Raw genomic sequence first — 27,277 nt, forward strand, 5'->3', positions numbered from 1 at the left:
TTGTGATATTGAATGGTTTGCCTTGGATTCGAATTGAGATCATTCTGTCATTTTGGGGATTGTATCCCAGGATTGCTTTTCCTATTCTTTTATTGACTATGAAGGCTACTCCATTTCTTCTGAGGGATTCTTGCCCACAGTAGTATACCTGATGGTCATCTGAGTTAAATTCACCCATTCCTGTCCATTTTAGTTCGCTGATTCCTAAGCTGTCGATGTTCAGTCTTGTCATCTCTTTTTTGACTACGTCTAGCTTGCCTTGATTCATGGATCTTACATTCCAGGTTCCTATGGAGAAAAAATCTTTACAGCATCGGACTTTCCTTTCACCACCAGATATATCCACAGCTGAGCATCCTTTCGGCTTTGGCCCAGTCACTTCATTCTTTCTGGTGCTACTAGTACTAGCCCTCTGCTCTTCCCCAGTAGCATATTGGACACCTTCCGACCTGAGGGGCTCATCTTCCAGCGTCATATCTTTTTGCCTTTTAGTACTGTCCATGGGATTTTCATGGCAAAGATACTGCAGTGGTTTGCCATTTCCTTCTCCAGTGGATCACATTTTGTCAGAACTCTCTGCTATGACCTGTCCGTCTTGGGTGGCCCTGCACGGCATAGCTTATAGTTTCATTGAGTTACACAAGCCCCTTCGCCATCACAAGGCAGTAATCCATAAAGGGGTTGTTGCCCTATAGATGTTGACTAAAACTCCCATCAATATTGGCAGTGTCTGATGAAAGATAGCAACTGGCAGGTGCATTTTTCTTACTTATTGTATATAAAAATCGCATTTGAAAAATTTATATTCAAAAGTAATATAGTATTCTTAGCTATTTGTAGTAAATAATTCTGAACTATAATAGACCAGATTGATTGATCTCTTCATTGTTTCCTTCAGAAGTTTTTGACTTGGGTTTTTTTTAAAATTTAGAATAAAATAATAATAAGAATAGAATAGAATAGAATAGAATAGAATAGAATAGAATAGAATAGAATAGAATAGAATAGAATAGAATAGAATAGAATAGAATAGAATAGAATAGAAATAGTTGGAAGGAACCTTGTAGGAGACCTACACTATTTCTGACAGATGGCAGTCCAGTCTATTCTTGAAAGCTTCCAGTGATGAAGTCCCATAACGTCTGAAGGCAAGCTGTTCCATTGGTTCATTGTTATCATTGTCAGAAAATTTCTCCTTATTTCTAGGTTGAATCTCTCCCTGATCAGTTTCCATCTGTTATTCCTTGCCTTGCCTTCAGGTGCTTTGAAAAATAGGTTGACACCCCCCCCCCCATGATAGCCCGTCAAATATTGGAACCCTGCTATCATGTCTCCCCTGGTCCTTCTCTTCACTAGACTAGCCATGCCCAGTTCCTATAGCCGTTCTTCATATGTTTTAGCCTTCAGTCCCCTAGTCATCTTTGTTGCTCTTCTTTGCACTCTCTCCAGAATCTTAACATCTTTTTTATATTCTTCTTGCAAGGTTTTGGGATTCTCATTTTGTAGATTGAGTTTCAGAGTGGTTTAGAGTTTCTTCTAGACCTTTTATTTTTTCTTCTAGTAATTCAGTTTACAGTTGGTACATATATTGTTTGGGTTGTCTATGGGCATAAGCGTATACATGGAACATGTTTTGCAGATCACAATAACATCAATTTCTTTTTACATGAGTAGATTAAAAAAATTGAAAATGAGAATGTAGAAGGTTTTACCACAGATGTTTAAGGGGGAAAAATGTCCAGTTTAGAATATGATATTCCAACAAATCATTTAAAAATTTAGGGGAAAATGTCTAGTTTAAAATTTTAAAGTTCTAGCAGTTCATTTTAGAATATTGAATTTTAAAATGTTCAGTGTTGAGTGGAGTTTAAATGCAAGGTTAATTCCTTTTCCTGTTGTGGAATGTTCTACAATTATTCCTTTCTTCCCTGCCTTCTCGTGAGCTTTATTTATCCCTTTCTTCTCTACCTGTATATGTTCTGCACTTTCTATTGTCTATTCAGCTTTTATTTTTTGCCTTGTGTTCTGTAGGGTTTTGTTTTGTTTTTAAGTCTCTCTTCTACTAGTTTTCGACTGTCTTGTGTTCTGTAGTAGTTGTCTTTTTATCCACTCTTTCTACTTGCTTTTTGCCTGCCATTACTGGCTATTCAGCTCTCCCTCATTTTCTACCTGATATTCAGCTCTCCCTGCTTTTCTCAGTGCACATTGTTCTCCCCTCCCCCGACCGTTGGTCTACATTAAATTCCATTGCTGTTCACAGTCACCAGTCCGCTGTGCTGCAATATTCGACTGCCAATGACAGCCTCCCATTGTTGCTCCCACGCTGCCCTCTACTCTGCTCTCAGGCTGTAATTTGCTCTAATGCCCCTTGCCGCTGGCTCTCCTCCCTGGTGTGCTGCCACTGCACCTTATTCCGCAGCCACATTGCTCCCGTTTGCTGGTCCGTTGTACCGATATGATGCTTCCATCAGCAAACAGGACCACTTAGATCAGGGGTTGGGAACCTTAAACACTCAAAGAGCCATTTGGACCCTTTTCCCGCAGGGAGCCACAAAACCCTGCTGCTTCCCCCCCCCAGCACTGCTTACCACTGCTGCTGCTGCTTACCCCCCTCCCACGCGGAGCACCCTGCCGGTACTGTTTTCTTCCTTTACCTCCCCGCATAGAGCACACCCTGCCACTGCTTTTCCCTCCTACCTCCCCCACATGGAGTATGCCCTGCTGCCACTTTTCCCTCCTGCCTCCCCCGCACAGAGCACCCAGCAGCAAAGGTGGAGTTTGGGATGCAGCGGCAGGGCATATCCCAGGCATGGGCCCAACAGAAAAGTTCATCCTTCCCACTCAAGAGGCCCCCAGCAGCTCCTCGGCTCCATCCGAGTTGAAGAAAGCAGAGATGCAGCAGCAGGATTGCTCTCAAGCAATATGAGCCGGGTGCATTGCTCGCTTGTGTGCACCCGCCTTATTGAGAGCAATCCTGCTGCTGTGCCTCCGCTTTCTTCAATGGAGCAGAGTGGGGAGGAGAATGAGGAGAAGAGCAGTGAGACTTTGTGCCAGCTGGCTGGCCAGGTGAGGGGTAGGTCAGGCAATGGTGTCTGGCTGGCTGGCTGGGGGGATCATGGCCACTGGGAGGAATCTGACAAGCCTCATGGCAGCGGAATTGGCAGCTCCCTGCACCCGGCCGTTTCCCGGCTCTGTACAAGATGCTTGGCAGAACACTTCCCCGTGCCTCCTATCGGACCCACGCGGCACCTTCTTTCCAGTTCTGATATGGTCCTCCGTCACTTCCTCCACCACCGTGTGCAGTCTTACAAACAAAAGGTGGCAGAGCATTGGGTGGAGGACTGGGAGCCACAGTGGAGGGATGAAAAAACTGCATGCGGCTCCGGAGCCACGGGTTGCCAACCCCTGACTTAGATGATCCACAGTAAGCTCTCCTCTCTGTAGCTGGCTCTCCTCCCTACTCCATTATCTCACCAGCTCGCCTCTTTGTTCTCTGCCAGTCATTGTGCTGACCTCAGTCAGCTCGCCTCTCTGCCCCACAGCTGATTCTCCTCTCTGCTCTGCAGCTGGCCCCAATCACTCGCCTCTTTGCCAGTTCGTTTTGCTGCCCATAGTTGGTTCACCTCTCTGTTCACTTCACTTCAATGGGCCTCCAATCTCTTGGGTTGATCTCTTGGGTGCAGCTGGGCTACTCTCAGCAGGCAAAGTTCCCTGTGGGCTGCTGCCCTTTGTGATGTTTTCCTCCTAATTTCTCCAATCTTTCCTTTTCTCATCTCAGTCTTTTTTCTTTTTCTATATTTTATCTTTCCCTCTTCACCTCCCCTCCTACCGTTTTATCTTAGTTTAATACTTAGTTTAATAGCAACTTTTCTCCCCATGATGTAACAATTCTTCCTTTGTTGCCGCCATCTTGGAAAGGGGTTCTCACTTCTTCTGTTTAGGAGGTTAATGGAGACTTACAATCTTTTTCTGTATATATGACTGCACGAGAATAACAGATTTTGGAGTGATGTCATCTGAGGTGATGTTTAACTGTAAGTCTTTTGTGATTAATTTTATTAATGTGTAAATAAGCCTATTGTATCTTGCAAATACGGGTACTACTTTCACAAACCTAATCTTTCTTTTTCAGTTCAACAGTAAATCTGATCCATAAACACCTGAGTAAAAAAATCAATTATTTAACAGATTCTATTACATTTTGACAGATGCATCAATGCAGAATGTAACTTCACATGATGCTAAGTATCCTATCATGAATCTGAATTAGAAAAGTTTAATTAAATAAAGGTTCAGATTTTTGAGCCTGAAACAAACTGAGATGGTTATTTTCAAATGTTCTATTTTCATGAACTCTTTTCAGCATCCATTTTAAAGACTTGACTAATTCCTGAAGGAGCTAGTTACATGGCATGTTACACAGAGAAACTGAAAGATTCACAGAAATATACATTTGTTCTTAGAGGTTCTGGCCAGGCCAGGGCAGTCTGATTTCTATGGTCACTCATTTTGGCTGAGAAATGAATCTTTCACAATCCTTGCCTGGATTTATGGTTGTTAATCTTCTTAAGGAAGCTTTACTGATGAGATTTGGAGATTTTTCAGGATTTAACAGGATTAGGAATACGTAGTTTGCTGATGACTCTTATAGAGATTTCTATACATGCTATTATTCTGTATATACAGTATATCCATGATCCTGGTTAATTTTCTAAGGCTTATTTTAGTTTGAATCACAATGACTTATTTTGAATGTTATTAATTTTGCTTTAGATGGCCAGTTTGGTATAGTGGTTAGGACTTCAGGTTAGAAACCCGGAGATTGTGGGTTTTAGTCTAGGCACAATGTCAACTGAGAAGGATTAAGGGCAAACTACTTTTGAAAAACCTTACCAAGAAAACTGCAGGGAATTGTCTAGGCAATCTCTAAGCATTGGACACAACTGAATGGAAGAAGAAGAAAAAATGTTGCTTTACAATCATTCAAAAACTGATCATAGTAATTGCTTGATAAATATAAACAAGTTCTTTACTAAATACTCTTTTTTCCTACATTTTTCAGATAAAGGATACAAATTTTGTAACATATAGATGCCAAATATACTACATGCTATCTAATTATTGATTAAAACACTCCCTGGTAGGGATTATATTGCACAAAGGCCACTATATTGTAGACCCAATGACTCATTGTTTGATCTTTTTTTAATTAAACTTTTCTAGTGTATATTTTATACACTTAGAATCACCTTGATCCTCAAGGCAGGTGATGTCAGTCGCTATGTGTCAACTGTCCGACTAGCGAACTAAAAATCAATAAAAGTTTACAAATTCATTATCCATCCCAAAAATCCTGTATCATGCTCTCTTAATTTTACAAATATTTAATCTTAAACTAACATATTCATTTACTATTCAGGTGCCCCAAGTGTTTTTTTATTTAAGCATTATGAACTCCAAAAGTAAATTCTTCTCTTTCTCACCAATCTTCTATTGTTTTTCATTATTTCTCCAAATCTCCAATAATTAATTCCATCATTTCCCATATTTCAGTTCTTTTCTCATTATACCATCTCTAGTATCAAAAACATATAAAGCCCTTTTAACATAGTCCAAGTCCAAATCAATCCAGATCGCTATAAGGCCATTACCACATTATTATAATCAGATTTAATATTTATATCTTATTCTGGGTTTCTTTCTAATCCAAACAGGTTTCCATAATCGGGCCTCCGCCTGCCACACTATACACTCCACAAAAAAAACCTCCCATTGTGCATTTTGTTAAGTTAATATAAAAGTTATAGTTAGTCTGAATGGCTCGTGGCAGATCATCATTTCCCCTTTCTTTTAACATTGAATAAATTTCACTTAAAGTCCCTTCTTTTATGTCGTCCTCTTTGATCACATGTTTCTCTTCTTCCCATAATTTTTCCTCTACCTCAAGTTCAAATGGCGTCTGCAGATCAACTTGTTTTTCTGAAGTGAGATCATCTAGTTCCTTATCATAAGTCCTTTGTCCATTAATGTCAAATATTTTTCCAAAATCAATTGATTGTCCAACTGTGAGTTTACTTCTTCCACCTCAATAAACTGTATAAACTGATGTTTCACTTAGACCTTGTCTTTTTCCTTGTCGATACCAAGAAATCTCTTTTGAATAAGCAATTATCCGTATTTTCCAAAATTTTACCCAGAATATACTTGTAAAAGTCTACACCGGGTTCCTCCATCTTTATTATCTTTCAAGTCTTTATCCTTTTAGAGGAGACTATATTTAAAGAGCGATCACAATATCCATCTCCTCCCAGTTTCCTTGCCTTTTTCCTTTGTACAAAATGAAAGCTTTCCAGCGAAGAAAAAAATACCAAGTACAATGAATAAGTTTATCAAAAGGTGTCCCCCAGAAAGTAATCAGATGTTCAATCCTTCCAGACACCATAAAGGTACAAGCAAACAATATTCTCCAAATATTATAAAAAACTTTCTTGAGGCTCCCAATATCCAAAAATAAAATCAGTCATCAAAACAAAAATAAGTTTAATCCTTTGTGTTTCTCTTCCCCCATTTAACAAGCCGCTTCATCAAAAAAGGGAGTAATTCCAAAAGAAAAAAAAACTTTTCACAGGCATAAAGAAAGTAGAGGTAAAAGGAAAGTCTCACCGAGTTCTCCATGGTGGGTCCGTTTGCTTAGCTGATTTTGTGGCTTGCGGTTGGCGCAGCTAAATGATCGGCCATTTTACTGGCCAATCTTTACCCTGTCAGCCCAAAGGAGATATTCGGTGCACAGAGGACGCCACCACTCCTCTTCAACTAGTGAGAAGCCTCCTCAACGGTAGACGCTCTTCCAGAGCATCTTTTCGACCCTGTAAGGGGTCTACCAGCAGGGGAAACTCGATCGGCAAAGGGACGACTCCCTTTGCTCAACCACACCGCCGCGAACCGGAACCGGAAGCCCTAGCTAAGCAGTTTTTGTGTTCCTTGGTTTGGAAATCTGCTCTGCAATATTATGCTGAATGTCAGATATTTTCCATTTTTAGAATGATATATGTATATATGATATATATATATATATCTTGGTTTTGTTTAGCATAAGAGATGCACATTTCAAAAAATGACTTTAAACAGTAATGATAGAATTGGTCATGGTTACTTTTCCATTCTTGAATAGATTATATCCATATATTTCAATAGCAAAAGTTGATGGAAAACAGCTTTTTGAATTATATATTCCTCCCAGCTTTCTACTTTCAAGTCACAATTGGATGATGGGAAGCTGTTGGAAGGACCTCAGTAAGCAACAGATTTAAAATTAGTGTTGTGAGATAATAATATTAAAGTATTTCTGCTATTATTTTCTTAAAATACTGTGCACTGCCTACATTTTTATATTTTTTCATATTGTTCTGAAGTTAGCTATCATACAAATAATGGTATCAAGTAACAGAGATACAGAAAGTCTTTTTCTTCCCAGTAACCACATCAAAAACTGCATAAGAGTCAGATCATATTAATACTCCAAAGAAATTTACAGTGTTCTATTCAGAGACTTTAATCTATTACTATACTCAGTACTAAGGATATCTTCCTGCTTTCCCTTGGTGCTTATTCTCGGATTTGCTTTATTGTTCTGAATTCTTGATGGAGGTCTCTGACTAGCAGAGTGATTCCTTAGCTAACAAATCATGTTTAATCTCTGCTGGTTTTTGGAACTGCTATGGCATCTGATGTGCACTCTTTAAATGTGCATAATACTAGCAATCTGCCATATGCTTTAAAAACAATTAAGCCACATGCTTTTGCTTCCAATTTGCTTTCACACATATTTTTCCAAGATGCCACAGCAATCTGGTGTTTTACTTTGAAAAAGAATGGCTGTTTATCATAATTGTTCTCAGCTGTGGAACTTATCCTAATGTTAATTTAGCAACTGCAGAGCCTCTCCTCAACAGCGGTCCTTGGTGGAACTGGGCTCTTACTGTGGTAACCAAAAGAGGTGCCAGCATCAGGAAACATTGTCTTCACTCGCTCTATTCGTTTGCATTTTTATATTGGTTGGCATATTGGCATTTGATTGTTCAAAAAAGAACAGGATAAGCAAGCTTAAATTACAGTCTAGGATGAGGCATGATTAGTCATGCAAGCAGAGGGTAAAATTACGGTTGCCAAATCATTCCAATGATGTTGTAAATCATTTGTGATAAAAAGCTGTGGCAGCACAGCAATTCTGGTTTCATATAGTTAGTGATTTGCTCCAAATATCTTCCTGCAGGTTAGATGTTACTGCAGCACAGAATTAAATATTTTAATTGCAGGAGCACTTTTGCTTACTCTGGCACATTCCATTTCATACTGGGGGAAGGGTTGGACAAAAGTATGTAGAAATTTACATAGCAGTGGTGTGTGAGTGTGTGTACAAATCAATCCATTAAAGAAGGAATCCTCTCCCTTAAAGGTTATGGATCACAATCTACCACCCAGATCCAGCGTGGGTTGTTCGATGGATGTTGCTTGATTTCTCAGTCCACCGCTTAGAAAGGATTGGGTCTAAAAGCATAAATTATAACAGAATCACTTTATGGAGAGATGGGAGGCATAAACATTTAATTAATAAATAACTTAAACAACAGATTAATGCATCAGTCACTTCATATCTTTTCCAGATGTAATGCCAATGCAATTCATTAATTAAAACACTAAATAATAATTAAAATGCTGTAAGGTCCAGGTCCCTTACTTAAACTTGAGATACCATATCACTCTAATCAGATAACCCAAGCGGAGACTTCTTGATCAAGCAGCACTTTATTTGATCAAATTAAACAGCTGGGTGGCCAACGATCTGGAACACTGGCAGAGTTACGTCCAGAAGTGCCACGCATTAGGAAATTGGTAGCATTGCTTTATAAACTTTGTTAGCCAATGAAAATCAGACAACAGAGCCATTACATCATAAGAAAGACATCAATCTTTCTGTACACTCCCTTATTCCCAATTTAATGTTTGAAAGGTCTTCTCTGAAATGGAGATGCTTTGAGTAATGTCAAATGCTTCCTGTTCTCTACTGTGCTCTTGTGTTGTGAGCAAAATGATTCTTTTTTTTTCAGAAGCTCAAGGTAGCATTCATAGCATTTTCTCTTGAGAAAACGGTTGGCTCAAAAGTCATCCAGGGATCTTCTATCAATCATAGATATATTCAGATGTGCCTTTTGCATAGACCATGCCCTTCTGTCTCTGATAAAGCAGAAACCTTAGAACAGGTCAGAATGTTTTTCTGTTGTAAACATTTCAGGCTTAGCAAGCTAAGAAATTAAAATCAAGCATATTATGTAGGTAACATCTATATCTTTTTATTAACAAAATTTCCTTCCTCCGCTTCTCTGGTGACCTGGTGCAGCAGCTCACATTTTCTGTATTAAAACTAATGATTGTTTAGATTTTTACAGTTCTATTTTGATAGACAGTTTAATGTCTCTGTAGTTGCAATGAGCAGCAAGAATGAAGTTGTTGTTCCTGCTGTTGCTGGTGATCTTACTTCTGGATGGTTTAAGAAAGTGTATGTTGCTGGTGATCTTACTTCTGGATGGTTTAGGAAGGTGTATGTGGAATTTGGGCTTCCCCCAAAATCAGGATATTATTTTACTAATTGCCCATTTTCCAGAATATTAGGACAGAGCCCAAGTTTGGGTCTAGTTGAGACAGATTTTACTCGTAGAATGGGTGGTTCCAATGATGATATCTCCATGAAGCACTAGCTACAATTTATTAATTCAAGAGGTGCCACTACAATTACATGGGGGGGGGGGTTAGGTGGGAGTGGAGCAGTACAAAAGAGAAAACAAGCTCATTCCATCACAGGTTTTGCATAAATGGTAAAATCATATGATCATAAAGTCAGAAGAGAGATGAAGAAAAGGCAGGGAAGCTATCCTCTCACCAAGTGCTAACAGAAGCTTTCACAATGCTTTGGCAAATAAAAGCAAAGCATGACCAAGATACCTTTCTTGAATTAAGTAATGGGTTACAATCTCATCTCAAGGTACTAGAATTACTCTTGTCTGAAGAGGTGACCAGAAAGATGTCAGGATGAGTCTTAAAAAGAAGATATCTCTTGCTTTCCTTTATGGAAACCACAAGTCTTCACATGCTGTGGAGACATGGAACTAGTACCCTGAATGTTGTGGGGGTAGGTTGGATTCTTTGGCCAATAACTCCCTCTGGAGTTATTCTGAGTTGACTGATCAGAGGGACAGGGATAAAAGTTGTTGTTTTGTTTCCCCAATGTACAGATCTGCACATGGCTCACTGCATTGTACTGCATATACCACATTGCTCAGTTTGCGTCTTGGTGTTTTATCCTTGGGGTAGACAAGCTTCTGCCTTAGTCAGGGCTTTTTTTTTTCTCATAGAACGCCCAGAACAGAGGTCCGGCACCTTTTTTGGGTGGAACCTTGTAGGGTAGGCAAGGCGGGTTGTATGACATGTGTGAGTTCCGGCACCTTTTTTTTTTTTTTTTTTGAAAAAAAGCACTGGCCTTAGTGTATTCTTGGGTTTGAAATGTACATGTATGTTGTGTTGGCTGAAGATCCTCCTGAGCTGAATGTATGGAATGACTATGTTGCTTCATTTATTGTTTTCTTAATTTGTTATGGAGGAGCTCCTGCTTTTTGAGATTTGATGAAGGCCCACTTGGGATAGCCCCACATTCTGAGGGCTTGCGTGATGTGTTTTATTTCTTTTTCTTTTCCTTCTTTGCTGGTGGGCAGGCCTTCAGGTCTGTGGTGTTGGGTTCTGATAACTCCCATTTTGTGCTCCAGTGAGTGGTGTGAATCAAAATGTAAATATTGCTCTGTGTGTGGGGGTTTTCTGTAAATGTTAGTGTTAAGGCTTCTGTCTTCCTTAATGTATACAGCACAGTCCAGAAAGCTAGACTATTTTCCTTAACATCTTCATGTGTGAATTTGATGTATCTGTCCACTGAGTTGATATGTTTGGTGAATGCTTCCAATTCTTGTGTTTTGATCTTTTTTTACTTTAAAAAGTTTTTTAATTTTCATTTATTCATACAAAATACAATTCAATTAAAATAAATTCCTAACCATTGGTACCGCCTGCCCATTCCCCCCAGGCCGTGTCCACCCTCTCTAATCCTTCCCTACTTCCCTCCTCTTTCTCTCCTCCCCTCCTACTCTCTTCCCCTCCCCTTCTCCTCTAACCATCCTACTTCCTCCCTGCTCCTTCCTCCCCTCTCATCCCTCTCACACACATGAACGCAGCATAGGGGAAATGCCCAAACATTTACCATGACTATATTATCATTACCCACCCACTCACCCACCCACCCACCCTCAACCCTCCCCCCTCGCTTCCCAGAGCAGAGTACAGGGTTATTAATAAGAAGGTTAACAATAATAAAAAAAGGAAAACAAGAAAGAAAAAAGAAAAAAAAACATCATACTTAACCTTTAACTCCCCTTAAATTAAGTCATATAAACAAATCTCTACAACAGTTACTATAAAATTTACTCATAAAGTAAATGAAACTTTATAGTCCCATATTTTTTCTGATTATAATCTATCCATCTTCTCCATACAATAATATATCTTTCTTGTGTATGATCCTTCAAATAAGCAGAAATTTTTGCCATTTCTGCAAAGTTAGAAACTTTAAATATCCATTCTTCTAAAGTAGGCAATGAATCCTTCTTCCAATATGAGCCTACTAGTAACCTTGCTGCAGTTAATAAATTCAACATTAAAGTAGTTTCTTTGTCATTTAAATCCACAAAGATACCCAATAGGAATAATTGAGGGGTGAACTTTATCTTCCTTTTAAAAATCATAATCCAAAAAGCCTTTACCTTTTTACAATTCCACCAAACATGAAAATATGTCGCATCCATATTACCACATCTCCAACATTTGGGTTGTAAATTTGGATACGTACAAGATAATTTTTTAGGATCTAAATGCCATCTGTAAAACATTTTATAAAAATTTTCCCTCAAATTTTGAGCTTGTGTAAATCTAACATTTCTAATCCAAATTGTCTCCCATAAGTCCAATGGGATCGGATCCTGGATATTCTGAGCCCATTTAATCATACAGTCTTTAACCAATTCGGTTTCAGAGTCTAATTCTATTAAAGCATTGTAAATTCTTTTTATATGGGCCTGACTCTGATCTTTAATCTGAATAACCAGATTTCCATCTTCTAGTGTCATTCCTTCTTTCTTATCTACAGTCCACCTGTCCACTATTTGTAAATATTGAAACCATGACTCTAGAATATTTTCTTGCCTTAATACATCTAGAGATTTTAAATGCCAATCTGAACCTGACCAAGTTAATAATTCTTTATACGAAATTTTATCAAAGTTCATCCTCTTAGAAATCCCCTCAATTGCATGTCTAGGAATCCCCCAGATGGGTATTCTTGTGTTTTGATCTTGACCCAAGTATCGTCTACATACCTATACCAGTGAGTGGGTGGAATTCCTGTGAAGGAGTTTAGGCTTTGGTTTCTACCTTCTCCATGTAAAGATTGGCCACAATGGGGGACACAGGTGAGCCCATGGCACAGCTGTGTTTTTGTCTGTAGAAACCTTCACTGTATTTGTTAAGTCCTTCATTCATGGGCGAATGATAAACATGCATGGTGCATTTAACAGTTCTTTATTTGTCTCACAACAACACCCAACAACACAAACGGCATGCAGGCCTCTTTTATGTGTCCAGAGATCCAGACAATGGCAAACAAGTAGCAGAGCGTTTTCGCGCACTGCACATGCGCACAAGGCTAGTGCCGCTCAGTCTGGTCCTGGGCAGCTAATGCCTTGCGCATGCGCACACTGCTGGTGCCACTCAGTCTGGTCCCGGGAAGCTTTTGGAATGCCCGGGACCAATGCAACGTCCCGAGCCTGCTTTTGCAGGCTCCGGACACAACACCCCTCCCCCCCTAGATGGAACATCTCTGCGCATATACATGTACGTCATACATTGGGAGAGTGTTATATAGTTCCACAAATCAAATGCACGGAATGTGGAATATTCAAGGCTACCCTCAGGCAAAACCCCCTTCAACTCTGTTAGGGAATAAATGTATCCGAAATCAAGAAATAATACAAAATAATCTGCCTGTTATTCAGGGCCCTTATGAGTAGCCCCCTTGGAACTTGACAGCAACTTCACAAATTCTCTAAGATGTTTGGGTGGGCACTTGGCCCGCTGCGACCTCCTAGGGCCAGGAGATATTGCTTGGCCCACCTGCTCACCTACCAGGCTAGGCAGGCCAAGGCATTGCTGCCCTAAAGTCCCAGGTGACCCTGGTGTGGTTGCCTGGCCTACTTGCTCGCCTACCAGGCTCAACAGGCCAGGACTTTGCTGCCCCAAATACCTGGTTGACCTGCCCATCTGCTGGCTGGCTGGACTCTCTAAGTCCAAGCCAGCATACCTAGGAGAGGTGGCATTCCCTGGGTCCACAATGGAACCTTCTTGGGACCACTGTCCCTCAAACCCCAGGCCAGCAGATGGAGATTGCTGGGTAGCAGAAGTGCCCCAATACTTGGTAGCTCCCAAGCACGTGCCCAAGGTGTCAGAGTTAGGAGTTGCCTTCATGGCAACCCCCCTTGCTGTTGACCTCCTTTTGGGAGCAATTGCGGAATTTGGCAAGTGTTCCTGCTGGAATTCTTTTTCTCTTGTAGTTTGTGAGTTGTGTGGATACCCCCGGTCAGTCTCCCTGTCTGGAGCACTATCTGACATATATGAATACTGTGGGTACCCCCGGTGTGACTCCCTGTCTGGAGTAATTATGGATGTGTGGGATGACCCCCTGTCCATTGAATTCCTGTTTGGAGCACTTGCAGAACCTTGGGATGAATCCCAAATAGCCTCAGTATTGGCTAGTGATGGCCTGTTGGGCCGGTGAAACTGAGCCTCAGAATGCATGTTATGGTCCTCCTTCCCCCCCCCCAGAGCAGAGTCAGGAGTGGAAGGGCGAGAGTCCAGTTGGTCTATGTGTCTGTGTAGAACACGGCCGTTTCCCAAGGCAACTTCGTATGACAATGGCCCAGAGACCTTGCAGACCACAGCTGTGACCCAGAGATGACCAGGCCCATAGTTTTGTGCCCAGACCTGATCGCCCACTTGGAGTCTCCTAGGTGCCGGCGGTTGTGATACCTGAGAAGCCACCCGGTCAGGGTGCACCTGTCCAGTTTAGTGATGAGGCGGTGACCCCAGCAGAGTTCAGCAGGGCTCTTCCCTATGGCAGTGCATGGTGTGGTGCGGTGTGCAAGAAGGAAATCTGCTAACCTGTGATGCCAGTTACCGTAAGTCAGTTTCTTGAGGGCATCTTTGGTGGTGCGCACCATTCTCTCTGCCTGTCCGTTGGAGGATGGATGGAAGGGAGCCGATGTTGCATGCCAGATCAGGTTGGCCTGAAGAAAAGCCTGGAACTCAGAAGAGGTAAACTGAGGGCCATTATCTGAAACCAGAACATCTGGAAGACTGTGTGATGCAAAAATTCCTCTCAACACCTGGATGATTCTGGCAGTAGTAGTGGAGGAAACAGGAATAGCTTGGAATGGCTATCAACAACAACTAGGAAGAATTGCCCCTGAAAGGGCCCAGCATAATCTATATGCACCCTAGACCATGGGGTTTGAGTTTCTTCCCACCTATGTACTGGGGCCTGAGGTATTTCAGGCCGAGACTGTTGGCACACTTGGCACCCGTGCACCTGGGCCTCGATGGCTTTATCAAGTCCAGGCCACCAAAGATGGCTGCGCGCAAGCGCTTTCATCCTGACTATGCCAGGATGTCCCTCATGCAGAGAGACCAAGATTCTAGACCTCAATGAGGCTGGGATCACTACCCTGCTACCCCATAACAGGCATCCCTTGAAAGTGGAAAACTCATGCTTCTTGTGTCAGAAGCTTTGGAACTCAGTATCTGGGCACTTGTCAGGCCATTCTGACAACACCCATGTCAGCACGCATGTAAGCGTGTGATCAGTGGCAGTTTCTGCAGCCACATTCCTAGCATTGAGGGGAGACTCAGGCAATTCCTGAATGGACAGAATATTGATGGCTGGAGCAGGATCAGGTTCCAATTGGTTCAAGGGCAATCTGCTCACGCCATCGGCATGACCCATTTCTTTTCCTGGTTTGTGAACCAATGTATAGTCATATGCTGACAGGAAAATGGACTATTTCAGCATACGAGGAGAAATAATATGTGGGGTCTGTTTGTTAGTGGTAAACAACCCCAGCAGAGGCTTATGGTCAGTATAGACCGTGAAATGGCAGCGTATAAGAAATCATGAAATTTCTTAATGCCAGCCACTATAGCCAATGCTTCTCTGTCAATTTGAGTGTAATTACGCTCTGCAGAAGACAGAGTCCTTGAATAATAGGCCACAGGGAATTGTGTCCCATCAACCTTCAGATGGCTAAGTACAGCTCCCACCCATAAGGAGATGCATTGCTGGCGATGCAAACAGGCAGTTGCTCATTGAAATGTGCTAAAACAGCATTAGACGTGAGCAAGGCCTTAACCTCATTGAAACTCTTGTCATGGACTTTAGTCCATTGCCAAGGAGCCTACTTGTCTAGGAGCCTGTGTAAAGGCTCTGCCACTGCAGCCTTATGTGGGAGAAATGCATGGTAAAAATTTAATAGCCCCAAAAAGGCTTGTAGCTCACTCTTAGATTTAGGACTTGGGGCCTGCTGAATAGCTTGTAATTTAGTTTCAGCAGGGTGAATGCCTTGAGCATCTATCCTGAATCCTAAGAAGTCAGTAGAAGTGACTTCTATCTTACATTTATCCTTCTTTAGTTTAAGGCCTGCTTTTCGAAAATGAAGCAAGACAGCCCTTAGTCTCTCTGCTAAGTTTTGAGATGACTCTCCAGCAATGAGGATATCATCAAAATAGGGACAGACCCCAGGAATACCCCAAAGTGTGCTCTCCATGACACTTTGGAATATGCCAGGGGCTACATTTACCCCAAATTGCAGTCTCTTGACCTTGAAGGCCCCTCTGTGAGTTACAATAGTCTGGGCCTCTGCAGCTGCCTCATCAACAGGTAGCTGTTGATAGGCCTGTGCCAGGTCAAGCTTCGCAAAAATGCACCCCCCCTCCTTGAGGAAGGCCAGAATGTGACTTACTACAGGTACTGGATAAGCATGCTGCTGCAGCGTCTTATTCAGTGTACACTTGTAGTCTGCACATATACGTATGTCCCCATTAGCCTTTAGAGGCGTTACTATGGGGGTTTCCCATGGACTTGAGTCTATAGGTTCTAAAATGCCCTGCTGGAGCAATTTGTCCAGCTCAGCATCAATCTTGCCTTTGAGGGCAAAAGGTACCCTCCTAGGCTTAACCCTGATGGGCATGATGGTTGGGTCTAACCGTAGCGAAATGGGAGGCCCCTTGTAGGATCCCAGCTCTGAACTAAACACATCTGCAAACTCCTTGCAGACTTCTGCCAGGCTCAACGTTTGCAAATGGTGCAGCCCAGTTACCTGGATTCCCAGAGCCTCGAACCAATCGAGTCCAATAAGACTCGTGCGTTCACCCCCAAAAACCACCACATCTAGGGGACCTTCAAAATCCTTGTGCTGTACTCTAAGGGTGGCCTCCCCCTTAACACACACCATAGAATTCTGAAAATCTGTAAGTATTAGATTGGATGGCCTGAGTTTGGCTCGAAGGCCACTGCTGTTGCATAGCCTTTTGAATGTGTTAATAGAAATAATGGAGAGAGCGGACCCAGTGTCCAACTCCATGGATAAAGGAACCCCTTGCAACCTTACATTAATGGACAGTTTCTTCTTTAAGGGTTTATGTGTGCCTGTTCTCAAAATACTCCTGCGCAATGCGCAGAAACCCACCCTATGTTGGCTGGGGACCCTGGTACCTTTCAGACACAATTCTTCACAAGGTTGGACCTTCTAGCGACCCAAACAGACGGATGCGATGTGGCCTTGCCTGCCACACTCTCTGCAAATAGGGGAGCAGAACCTGCAGTCAGCTTGCTTGTGGCGTCCTCCACACCTGAAGCATTGAAGAGCTGCTGGGGCCTTGTCTGGATGTTCCTTCTGCCTCCTTTCAGCTGGCTGGTAAAGCATATCCACCTCTTCTTCAGGATCCGCTTCCGATCCTTCTCGAGCATCCTCTTGATGGACGGTGGCTGCCTCTGGAGGGCTCCTGGTGGGCCACAAAGTCTTCACTGCCCCGCCTGCTGCTTCCTCAGCTGTCACCTCTCATAGAGCATCTTGGAAAGAGACATCTTCTTTTGCAAAAATCTTCTGCTGTAAGTCTCTGTTCCTTAAACCGCATACAAAGCGATCTCGCAGCCTCTCTTCCAGATCCTTGAACTCACACGGTCTGGCTGCTCGCCTTAAGGCCGCAATAAAATCCTTAGCAGATTCACCTGCCCTCTGGTCCCTCTGCTCAAGTGTGTGCCTCCAAGCAATAACAGACAACTTGGGCTGGAAGTGTTCCTTCAGCAGTTTCTTCAAGTCAGTATACGTTACTGACTCCAGAGGTACAGGGGCCAGCAGATTCTCTTCAATTTCAAAAGCTTCCTGTTCACAGACACACAACAGAGTTGCAGCCTTCAAGCCATCTTCTCTAATCTGGTTTACTCTGAAGTAATTCTCCACCCTTGTAACGTAGGATTCCCATCTCTCTGGGTGTGAGACATCAAAATCAGATAAATGACCAATCTTCACCATCCTGTCATTTACAACCTTCACCACTCACTCCTCTGCAACTTCTATTGGGGGAAAGGGTCTTTCAGCCGAGCTCACCCTCCAGCGACGCTATACTGGCAGGCTGGGACACTGATTCCAACGCCGTCTTCCCCTCTTCAGGACTTCCTGGGTAAGTCTTTAAAGCTTTCTTTTCTTCAGCTTGTAAAGCATCCCACCTTCGTCGCCAGTGTTAAGTCCTTCGTTCGTGGGCGAATGATGAACACGCATGGTGCATTTAACAGTTCTTTATTTGTCTCACAAAAACACCCAACAACACAACCGGCACCCAGACCTCTTTTATGTGTCCGGAGACCCGGACAATGGCAAACAAGGAGCAGAGCGTTTTCACGCCCTGCGCATGCGCACAATACTGGCGCCGCTCAGTCTGGTCCCAGGCAGCTTTTGGATTGCCTGGGACCAATGCAACGTCCCGAGCCTGCTTTTGCAGGCTCAGGACACAACAGTATTGAAAATAGGTAGTGGTCAGGCAGAGGTCCAGCATGGCACATATGTGGTCTGGGCTGAGGTTAGTTCTGTCACCTAAGGTGCTGTCTTGTAGCAGACGTTTTTTCACTACTGTGACAGCTTCAGTTATTGGAATGCAACTGAAGAGGGAAGTCATATCATAGCAAACCATGGTCTCATCCGCATCCAGTTTTATTTTCCAAACCTTGCTGGTGAAGTCGTGTGAATTATTGATGTGATGAGTGGTGTTACCAACTAGAAGAGCTAATATGGTAGTTAGATATTTTGCAATATTGTAGGTGACCGAGTTGATGCTCTTGGATGAGAAGTGAAATGTCTTCAAAGAAAAACAAGAAAGTCCAGTTGCCTCATGAAAAAGCATCTTTGGGGTAACTATGACCTAGATGACTGAGAATCTCCATAGACATTTAGAATTACAGTGGTTTTAGGGTGATTTGAGTTTATCACTGTCTTTTTGAGATTTGCCCAAATATTAGGAGAAAAATGAGGAGATGTATGTAGTGAAAGATAAATCTTGATTAAAATCATTTCAGAGAATTTATAAGAAAATTTGACAGCTAAATGGGAGAGTTTGAGGACCAATTCCTGTCTTTACCAGCCCTTGGCAAGAGCCCTTCTGATGCCTCCCTTTAGTCTTAAATTTCTTTGCAGGGACAGTCCAGGAACTGAAGCTTGGTAATTAAATCTTCTCTCCATTTGTAGTCAACCAAGTCTCTTGGAGTGCTATAAAGTCAAAATTGGAATCTCCATCAGGTCCCTATCTGTTGTTCTACTCTTCCAGCCAACCATGTTCCAAGTCAGCAGCTGGTTGGAACCTTTGCACTTAAAATTAGTGGTAATGGGTGGAAGGGATTGGCATTTTGGATTGAAGCCCAGGAGTTTTCAGTCATTCCACTGAAGTGATATTCTCCAAAATTCATTCAGTGTCAAAAAAACACACATTGGTTTGACACTTGTCCACCTTCACCATAGCCTTGCTGTTGCATAAGCTCCAGAGAATTTTGAATGGGGTGTGTGTGTGACAATTTGGATGAAGTACTTTTGCTGATTGGCGTTCTGCTAAGGCTGGCCTTCTTATAACTCAGTTCAGCTCCAAGACTGTCCTCATTTTGTAATTCAGCAGGATGTGGGCTTGTCTGGGAGAAGAACATAAAATCATTTTTATTTCTATAACTTGTATTTTCTATGTGGAGTGATGTGTTATCAAGCAATAAAGGAGTAAGGTGGAGACTACTCCTGCTGCCACTTTTTCCTTTTTCCCATGGCAGAGATGATAAAAATGCAGTCTCCAGTAAAAATAATAAAATTGCCAGTCTCCAGCAGGAGAATAAAGGAGATGAAAGTATAGAGTAAAATGGGATAAAATAAAAGCTTGATAAAAAAAATTAAAACAAGGCTTTAGAGGGAGCTCCTTACAACAGATGCTACCTTATATGCCATTTTTCCTTCTCCTTGTGTGCAATAAATATATTTGGGGTTTCCTCTGGAAACATAAAAATAGACAGAAAACAATATTCGAAGAATTATGTGGAGGCTAAAAGCACACCAGACCTTATCAATACTCTGGGCATTAAGGTACTTAGGGGCAGTGTCTATTAGGTACTGAGAATACCGAAACAGAGATTGAAAAAAGGATTGCTGTTTGAATCATCTATAGGTATGAAACAGGTATGAAGATATTTCAAAATGTCATATGTTGATTTTTCTGTTTTTCCCATTTTTATTAAGATATTGGTCTTTGTACATGGAATGAAATTATTTTTTTCTCTTTATGTTACATTATGAATACAGTATTTACTGAGAGTATTTCTACTCTCAGTAAAAGGACACAACATTTATGGACAATAACATTATATGTAAAGCAGTTTTAAACCTGGGTTTTAGTCTTTCTGAGGGCTGCAGTGGAGTTAAAAGTGTTAACTATGTTCAATGTAATCAAGCCCATGTTCTCCAATCTGCTTAACCATTCAATCTACTTATGTATATACATTTGCAGGTCCAAACTGCTTTGCAGGAACCACCATCATTCCAGCTGGCATCGAAGTCAAAGTGGATGAGTGTAACATCTGTCACTGCCATCACGGGGACTGGTGGAAGCCTGCCCAGTGCTCCAAACGTGAATGCCAAGGAAAGCTGACTGCATAGGGCAAAGCTCCCAGCAATGATGTTTGCACACCCATTGTGATAGCTTCCCAAGCTGAATCTGCCAGCTGCAGTTGGGTCACCAGCAAAATCGTTTAGGGTTAAATAAGACAATTTTACCTGTGAGCTTGTTCTCTTCCTCTCTTTTCCTCTCTGAACAAAATCTATGTAGGTGTTTGACATTATAGCAAACAACACAGGTTGGTAAACTAGTTTAGGAGAGGAATGTTCTACAGAGCTTCTTCTGATGATGGTTTATGTTTTCTCCACCACGTGGGGATAATTGAAAAGAAAAATGTATGTTATAATTTTGATAGAAAACAAGCTAAAGCCAACCAGTGTAAGCAGTCAATATTCACAAAAGAGATTATACAACCTAAGAAAATCAACTCTCAAGGTCATCACTCAGCAACATATACCAGTGTCACTCTATTGCATTATCATTTTTCCCACCTCTTCAGTTCTAGGCAAGGAAGAAAGAAACTGCAGTTTCCTAGAGATTCGCCTTTCACTAATCCATCAGGCTAACATGGTTATTCAGGTTAATTTTAGTGAAAATTACTGCCCCCTTTGCTCTCTCTCCATCTTGAAATAATCTCAGCATGAATGTAGAAATCAACTGGTTTTAAGGGATAATATGTACATCTCGACTGGAAGAAATTATCTGACATGGAGTTGCAATTCACGACTATCCAAATGTTAATTATCAGCACAAATATATCTTAAAACATTTAATGCTGAATAACATTCCAATAAATTGGATGGGGTGGAGGAATCACACAACAGATTTATTTGACCAGGATATCTGGAAATCAAGATACACTGTAATCCCCCCCCCTTTTTTTTTGGCTCAAGAGCCCAAAGAAAATTAACTGTGCAAGTTTCCTGAATTAAATTTGTTTTTCATTTTTCTTTTCAGTGTTCATTTCGAACTCCGAAGAAGTCCTCCTTGCTTGAGTTTACAAGTGCATATATTTGAGGCTAAATTAACAGGGACAAGAGTTTGTCCGTTCCTCCATTTCTTTTTAGGTAAAATATCTCATGAAAGAAACATCATGTTCCAAATCCATTTTAAATTTTGCAATTTCTTGGAAGAGTTTGAGATCATTTCCTATACAATAGAATCCTTTTAAACATTAATATAGATAACGAACTGTTCTATGGAGAGAAAATTGTGTTAACTGGAAAGCGACTGAAGCCCCAAAGTCCTAGAAATATGTATTATGTATTATGTAATGAAATTTTGCACCTACCATCAACCATTTTACTGGGTAGGCAAAATGAGTCACACCCCTTGTTTCTGCAACCTAGAAAACTTGTTAGTAAGGATGTTAACCATGGAACAGCAATATGTTTTTGCATATTGTTTCACCAGAAATTCAGACATTTACTTACACCTAAGATACCAAACACCTAACATAACATAATACCCCAGTCTCTCTGCCCTTCTTTTAAATCGAGGCTCCATCCATATATGACTTAAAATAAGTGAAATATTGCTTATTTTTGTAAAGTGCAGATAATCATATATTATTAGTTAGAATTGGGCGATAAAGCAAGAAAATATACCCTATGAACAGAAGTATAAAATGTGAAATTAGTAGCTACTTAATTATGGGAGCAATAATGGGTAAAAATTAAGCTTGAACTTCCACATTTTTAGCAATTAAAATAAATTGTGGCAATGACAATTTTAAATTGAGATCTCCTTTGGTTTTGATTTATTCTCATCCCCATAGTTGCCATTTGTTTTTAATAATGTGCCAAGTCCACTTGTGGCTCCCTCACCTTTTACATAATTTGACCATAAGACTGTAAGAAATAAAAGTAAACACCAAATGCCATGTAAGTTTTGGTAGCATGTTACCTTAACATTGTGGATTCTCATCCATAAGCTTTTTTCTGTTTTAGTGCCCTTCATATAGAAGCACTGAGATAGAGCAGTGTCCTATGATATGAATAAGCTGATGTGGCTTCTTCTCAAACTAATAGAAGGCCCCAAAGCAACAATTCTCTGATGCAAGAGGGATCTGCACCTGCTCTGTTCATCGAACATCATACCAGGCAACTCTTCTTTAATAAACTAATTTGAACAATGGTTAGCAGTTGTGTTCAAGAATTTATGAATGCAGATTAATAAATTATTCAGGTATCATTTTTCAGAGATATTCTCACTTTTCTGTTCCATGAGAGATTCATTTTCTGTTTTTGCTTCCTCTTAAATACAAATAATCTAAAGCAGATCTTTCAATAAGAAATAAATGACATACCTGGGCTTTTGAAAACCATGAAAAAGCTAAGTAGAGCTAGAAAGTATCGCAGCCTATCTTTTATTGACAAACTCCAGAATCTTTGGGAGAAAAGAGAAAAAAATGGCTAAGATCCATCAAAAGACAAGCATACTGGAAGTAGTTCAGAGAATTTATTGGGGCCGAGAAGTCTGAATTCATGCAAAGTAAACTTTATACAGAAGGACATGCTAGAAGCTATCACCTGCAGATAAGACCTTTGTTAACAAAAAGTCTTTGTCTAGGATGTAATTACCATGAGCTGCTTTATGGGGCACTTTATAAAACCATAATTTCTTACAAAGAGATTTAGAATTGCAACCTTATAATTTGGAAACAAGCATTTGTTTTTTATTTATTTGCCTTTCTGCATGGGAAGAATCATGTCAAAAGCTTTTTGTAGAGCTTCATGGAGGCTTCAGCCAGAATTACAGTATCTATTTTGGAGCTTTGCTAGAACCCCAATTTAAGAGACATTATACTCTTTTGCAAGGAGACATTTAAAAAGTCCTCACTTATGCAGGGGACACTATTTTACAATGATGTAAATGTAAATGTAGTGATTAAGGCATCAGGTTAGAAAACAGGAGACTATACATTCTAGTCCCACCATAGGCACAAAATCAGCTGGGTGATTTGGGCTAGTCACTTTCTTTCAGCCCTAAGAGGCAATGGCAAAACACTTTTGAAAAATCTTGTCCAGTCTCTGAGAATTGGACACCATTGAACAGAAGGAAAAAATGCAAATGATTCTTGCTTCACAAGATTTGGGATCTATCTAATCAGAAATTATTAAGGAACTTAAATTAATTAGCACTGTCTTTGGCCTTTCTCTTCAGTCCATTCTTTCCTGGACTTCATTCAGTTTGGCCTTCCTAATATTGATAAATTAACTCTGTTTTTGCCCTCAGCTCTCTCTCTCTCTCTCTCTCTCTCTCTCTCTCTCTCTCTCTCTCTCTCTGAGGAATGGAGGTCATGCAGTTTTGACCTATTTCTCCCATTGGAGGAAAAAGCAGCTTTTGGCTTTGGATGGCTTATCAGCTGCATCTCTTTCCCAAATTCTTCTATTCTCCTCCAAGAAGCATAGAGACCTTTCTATCTATCAACTTCTGGGATCTGCTGACCGTTTTCAGACTAAGGTGACTTGTGAAATGATGTAGCTGCTTGAAAGAGTTGTCAACAGGTTTTATGAGACTGTCTTTGTGTGCACCAAAGCACTTTTCCCCCTTCAAATCTGAAGCCCTGCACAGCCCTGGGTTGTTGTTTTTTTCCTGTTACTCTGCAAACTAATCTGAACAATTTAAAAAACTACCAGTCTTATTTTTTTTAAAGTCCTGTGGTAAGTGCACCAGGTCTGTATGCTAGTGTAAACAGCACTGATTAAATGCTTTATGAAGTAAACAAAAAATCCCATGTCAATAGCATGTCAATCAGATTGACTTCTATCCTTTTTATTGTATTTTTTATATTGCAAGTTTTGCTTAATATGGGGAAAGCCTTTTACCATTCTAATCCCATATGAATGGATTTCTCTAGTGAAGTTGTGCTGATTTATTATTTATTTATTATGTATGTATGTATGTATGTATGTATGTATGTATGTATGTTCTGTGTGTGTGTGTGTGTGTGTGTGTGTGTATTGAATTTTAAGGGATCATTCATTGCATTTGGAAAACATGGATAATCTCACTTGCTTTTATGTCCTATACCATTTTTGTGGCACATGAAAGCCAAAGATACTAAGATTTTCCCTACATTTAAAGTTTATTAATTAAAATAGTCTGAAATGATTTTATTAAAAGTCTGGTGCTGTGCTCTTAAGGGTTAGGGTTATTCTCTTTTTTCCATATTCCCTGGAACAGATTGGCAGGTGTAGTAAGCTGGTAAGAAAGCTTTTTATTACTTCTCATTTCCAGTTCTTTTACACTACAAATAAAGGCTAGACTGTGTTGTTCAAACTGCTATGAATAATAGCTATGTCATATGTCTGTACATAAATGTCTTGCTTGATTGAAAAATTTTGACTGACTCTCAAGCATAGAGAGAATAGTTTCAACTAATCAAAAAAGTATGTTGCAAATTACAAATGTTGGTTAAGTATCATTCTGACATAATTTATGTTTTTGTTTCACATTATGCTTCCCTGGCATGGAAATTAAGGTGGCCTCAAGTGTTCTCCCATTCAGTTACTGACCAGACACACTATCCATTTAGTCCCAGCACAGACACTCTAGCATGTGCCTTCAGATCATACCCTGGATGAGCAGGCATGAGGAAAATTCAACAATTATCCTATTAGAATGGATGGAGAAGCTGATTGTCATTTTGCATTGCTTCTTCTAACTACAGTCCTTTGGGTATTCTGGACTACAAATTCCTATTCTCCTGAACCATTGGTCACTGATTGGAGCTTGCTAGAATCCTAGAAGGATTGAATAAATGTTGCTTACCGCAAACTCTAAAGCTCAAAAAGTTCCCCAAGCATGTGCATCTGAAAAATTGTACTTACCATTATATAGAGGTTGATCTTGTGCAGAATGAGGCTCCAGAAATTTGTACATACATATACATGACATAGCATAGGGCCAGATCATTATGTTGATATAATTTGATCTACCAGTTTTAAATAAAGCTGTGGTGTATCCTATTTGCTTGGAGATCAGATTAAATACTTCAACTGCTAATGAAACAGAGGGAACTGTGTTCTTCATAAAGAGAATACCTGTCAGATTTTTTACACTTTTAAACAATAGTGTGCCTAAAAACTAGTGAAAACAAAACATGCTACTGTAAAAAAAAGATTCTAGAAAATAATATTTGAAAAAATATATTATTAAAAATATTTTGTTAAATATAAAATATTATCCAGCAAATGTCTCTTGTGTTCTTCTTTGCACTACACCTGTAGGCTTCTCTTTTTAATTTCACATATGTTCTGTGGGGGAAACCCCCACTTAAGTAAAGGACCAAAATATTTGGAGATAGCAGCAATACAATTAGTATGCACAACTACAGTGATCCCTGGACCGTCATCAAAAGAAAGTGAAGAGCCATAAGACACCCACCGAAGGTTACAGATTATATCCCCTCTAGCAAAGATATATGGGGTTTAAAAGATCAGCATAAGTTATATAACAACATTTATTGTAGGAAAGTAGGATCTGATGAACATGGAAAGCATAATTAAATGGCAAACTGTCCACAGTGGAGAAAACATTTCTTTGGCCAGACAGAAAATTCACCTTCCATAACTTTGCTATGTTTAGCAGCATTCACAGTACACTTTCTGAAAATGTCAGAAATAATTTCACTAGATGGTGGGGACTCCAGGGGAAATACTGTAAGTGATCAGTCACTGTACATCTTCAAACCCCGGTGTATTATACTGTATTATATTCTTTGTGTGGACAGCAATGGTCAAATATTTATTCCCAGACTTTATTAGAGTAATCATATTCTATGCTTTATGTCAGACTGCTTACGAGTATAAAACCTGCCGCAGGTGGGACCCTGAAGCAGGAGTATATAAGTGATACCAGTGCCTGATTTTTGCAAAGTTTTTATGGCTATTAAATTTTTATTTTAATTAGAAAATGGTAAGCTGAAATGTTGCAAGACATTTCTAGAACAGTATTTATTTACAAAACATGCCTCTACATGCCCCCTCTCCCCATAGCAGGATTTTTGAAAATAAAAATAGGTGGTTGCAGCAAAGTGCTTTCCTGGTTTTTGTGACCAACCATCTGCTCATAAAAACAAACAGGAGAATGAGCTGGAGTGACAGGGCATAGTAAAAGGCAGAAGGCAAGTTTCTGAAATTGGCTGTAGACCTCTAACTTGTTGATGGCCATTCTGTGAAAGTAGCTGTATTATGCTCTCAAAATTCTAACTATACCATTATTCAGGTGAGTGAAGGACTCCATCCAAAATATTTCATTATTTGAAATATATTCCAATTGGTCTTTATTTAAGTTAGAATGAATGATTTTGGATTCCTCCACAAATTTTGGCAGAATTGAGAGTTCTACTCTATGAACCACAATTAAATCACATATTACCCATAGTCATCACTTCCATCTAGTTGGAAGGGAGACTTTTGAAATGAGACTTTTGAATCAGTTTTCCATTCAGCTAAATTTCTATCCAGTCTTTCAAAATCTCATAAACTTAGTGTTATGGTTCCGGCTAATGAAACACTTCAAAGAACTTCCAGGCATTTATTTCCCTAAAAAAATTTTATTGTTACAAAATGTCAGCACAGGCATAATGGAAGCTTTTTATAGCGAGAGAGCTTAACATCTAGCTTCACAGCTGTCTGGTACCACTCCTGTAACCGATCAGGTACTTCTCGATAAATGCAGGCCTAAGAGAGGTGATTGTCTAATCCCTCGATGAAGTAATGGATGAGGGACTGCTCAGGCCACCCCTCTATTCAACCTGCTATCTTGCGGAATTCTCGCACATACTCCAGGACAGGCCTCCCAGCTTGTTTTATTTTGTGAATTTGTCCTGCTGCTTTGAGGCCAATGGATGGGTCCTCAAATCGTTCTCTCAGACTTAAGAGAAAGAGGTGGGGATCTTCCAATTCGGGGGCTTGCTCACTATATA

General features: G+C 40.4%; 1 protein-coding gene across 6 annotated transcripts in view; it reads left to right on the plus strand.

The window, feature by feature from the left end:
* The window catches only part of VWC2L (von Willebrand factor C domain containing 2 like), a 127,858-nt gene extending 102,328 nt beyond the window's left edge, over positions 1–25,530 (plus strand). The window contains exons 4-5 of one of the 6 annotated variants that reach the window (XR_005555423.1): positions 20,236–21,410; positions 22,293–25,530. Coding sequence is in view for 1 of the 6 variants with exons in the window: in XM_039332830.1 (XP_039188764.1) it covers positions 20,236–20,384 (149 nt within the window). In the remaining 5 variants the exon portion in view is untranslated. Of the gene's footprint in view, positions 1–20,235 lie in introns of all 6 variants that reach the window. The other 5 variants (XR_005555424.1, XR_005555426.1, XM_039332830.1 and 2 more) reach the window with 5 other exon arrangements.
* The last annotated feature ends 1,747 nt before the right edge of the window (positions 25,531–27,277 follow it).

This window comes from Crotalus tigris, unplaced genomic scaffold, assembly GCF_016545835.1.
Source record: "Crotalus tigris isolate CLP2741 ecotype Arizona unplaced genomic scaffold, ASM1654583v1 scf7180000024464.508515016:1373766, whole genome shotgun sequence".
Taxonomy (NCBI): domain Eukaryota; kingdom Metazoa; phylum Chordata; class Lepidosauria; order Squamata; family Viperidae; genus Crotalus; species Crotalus tigris.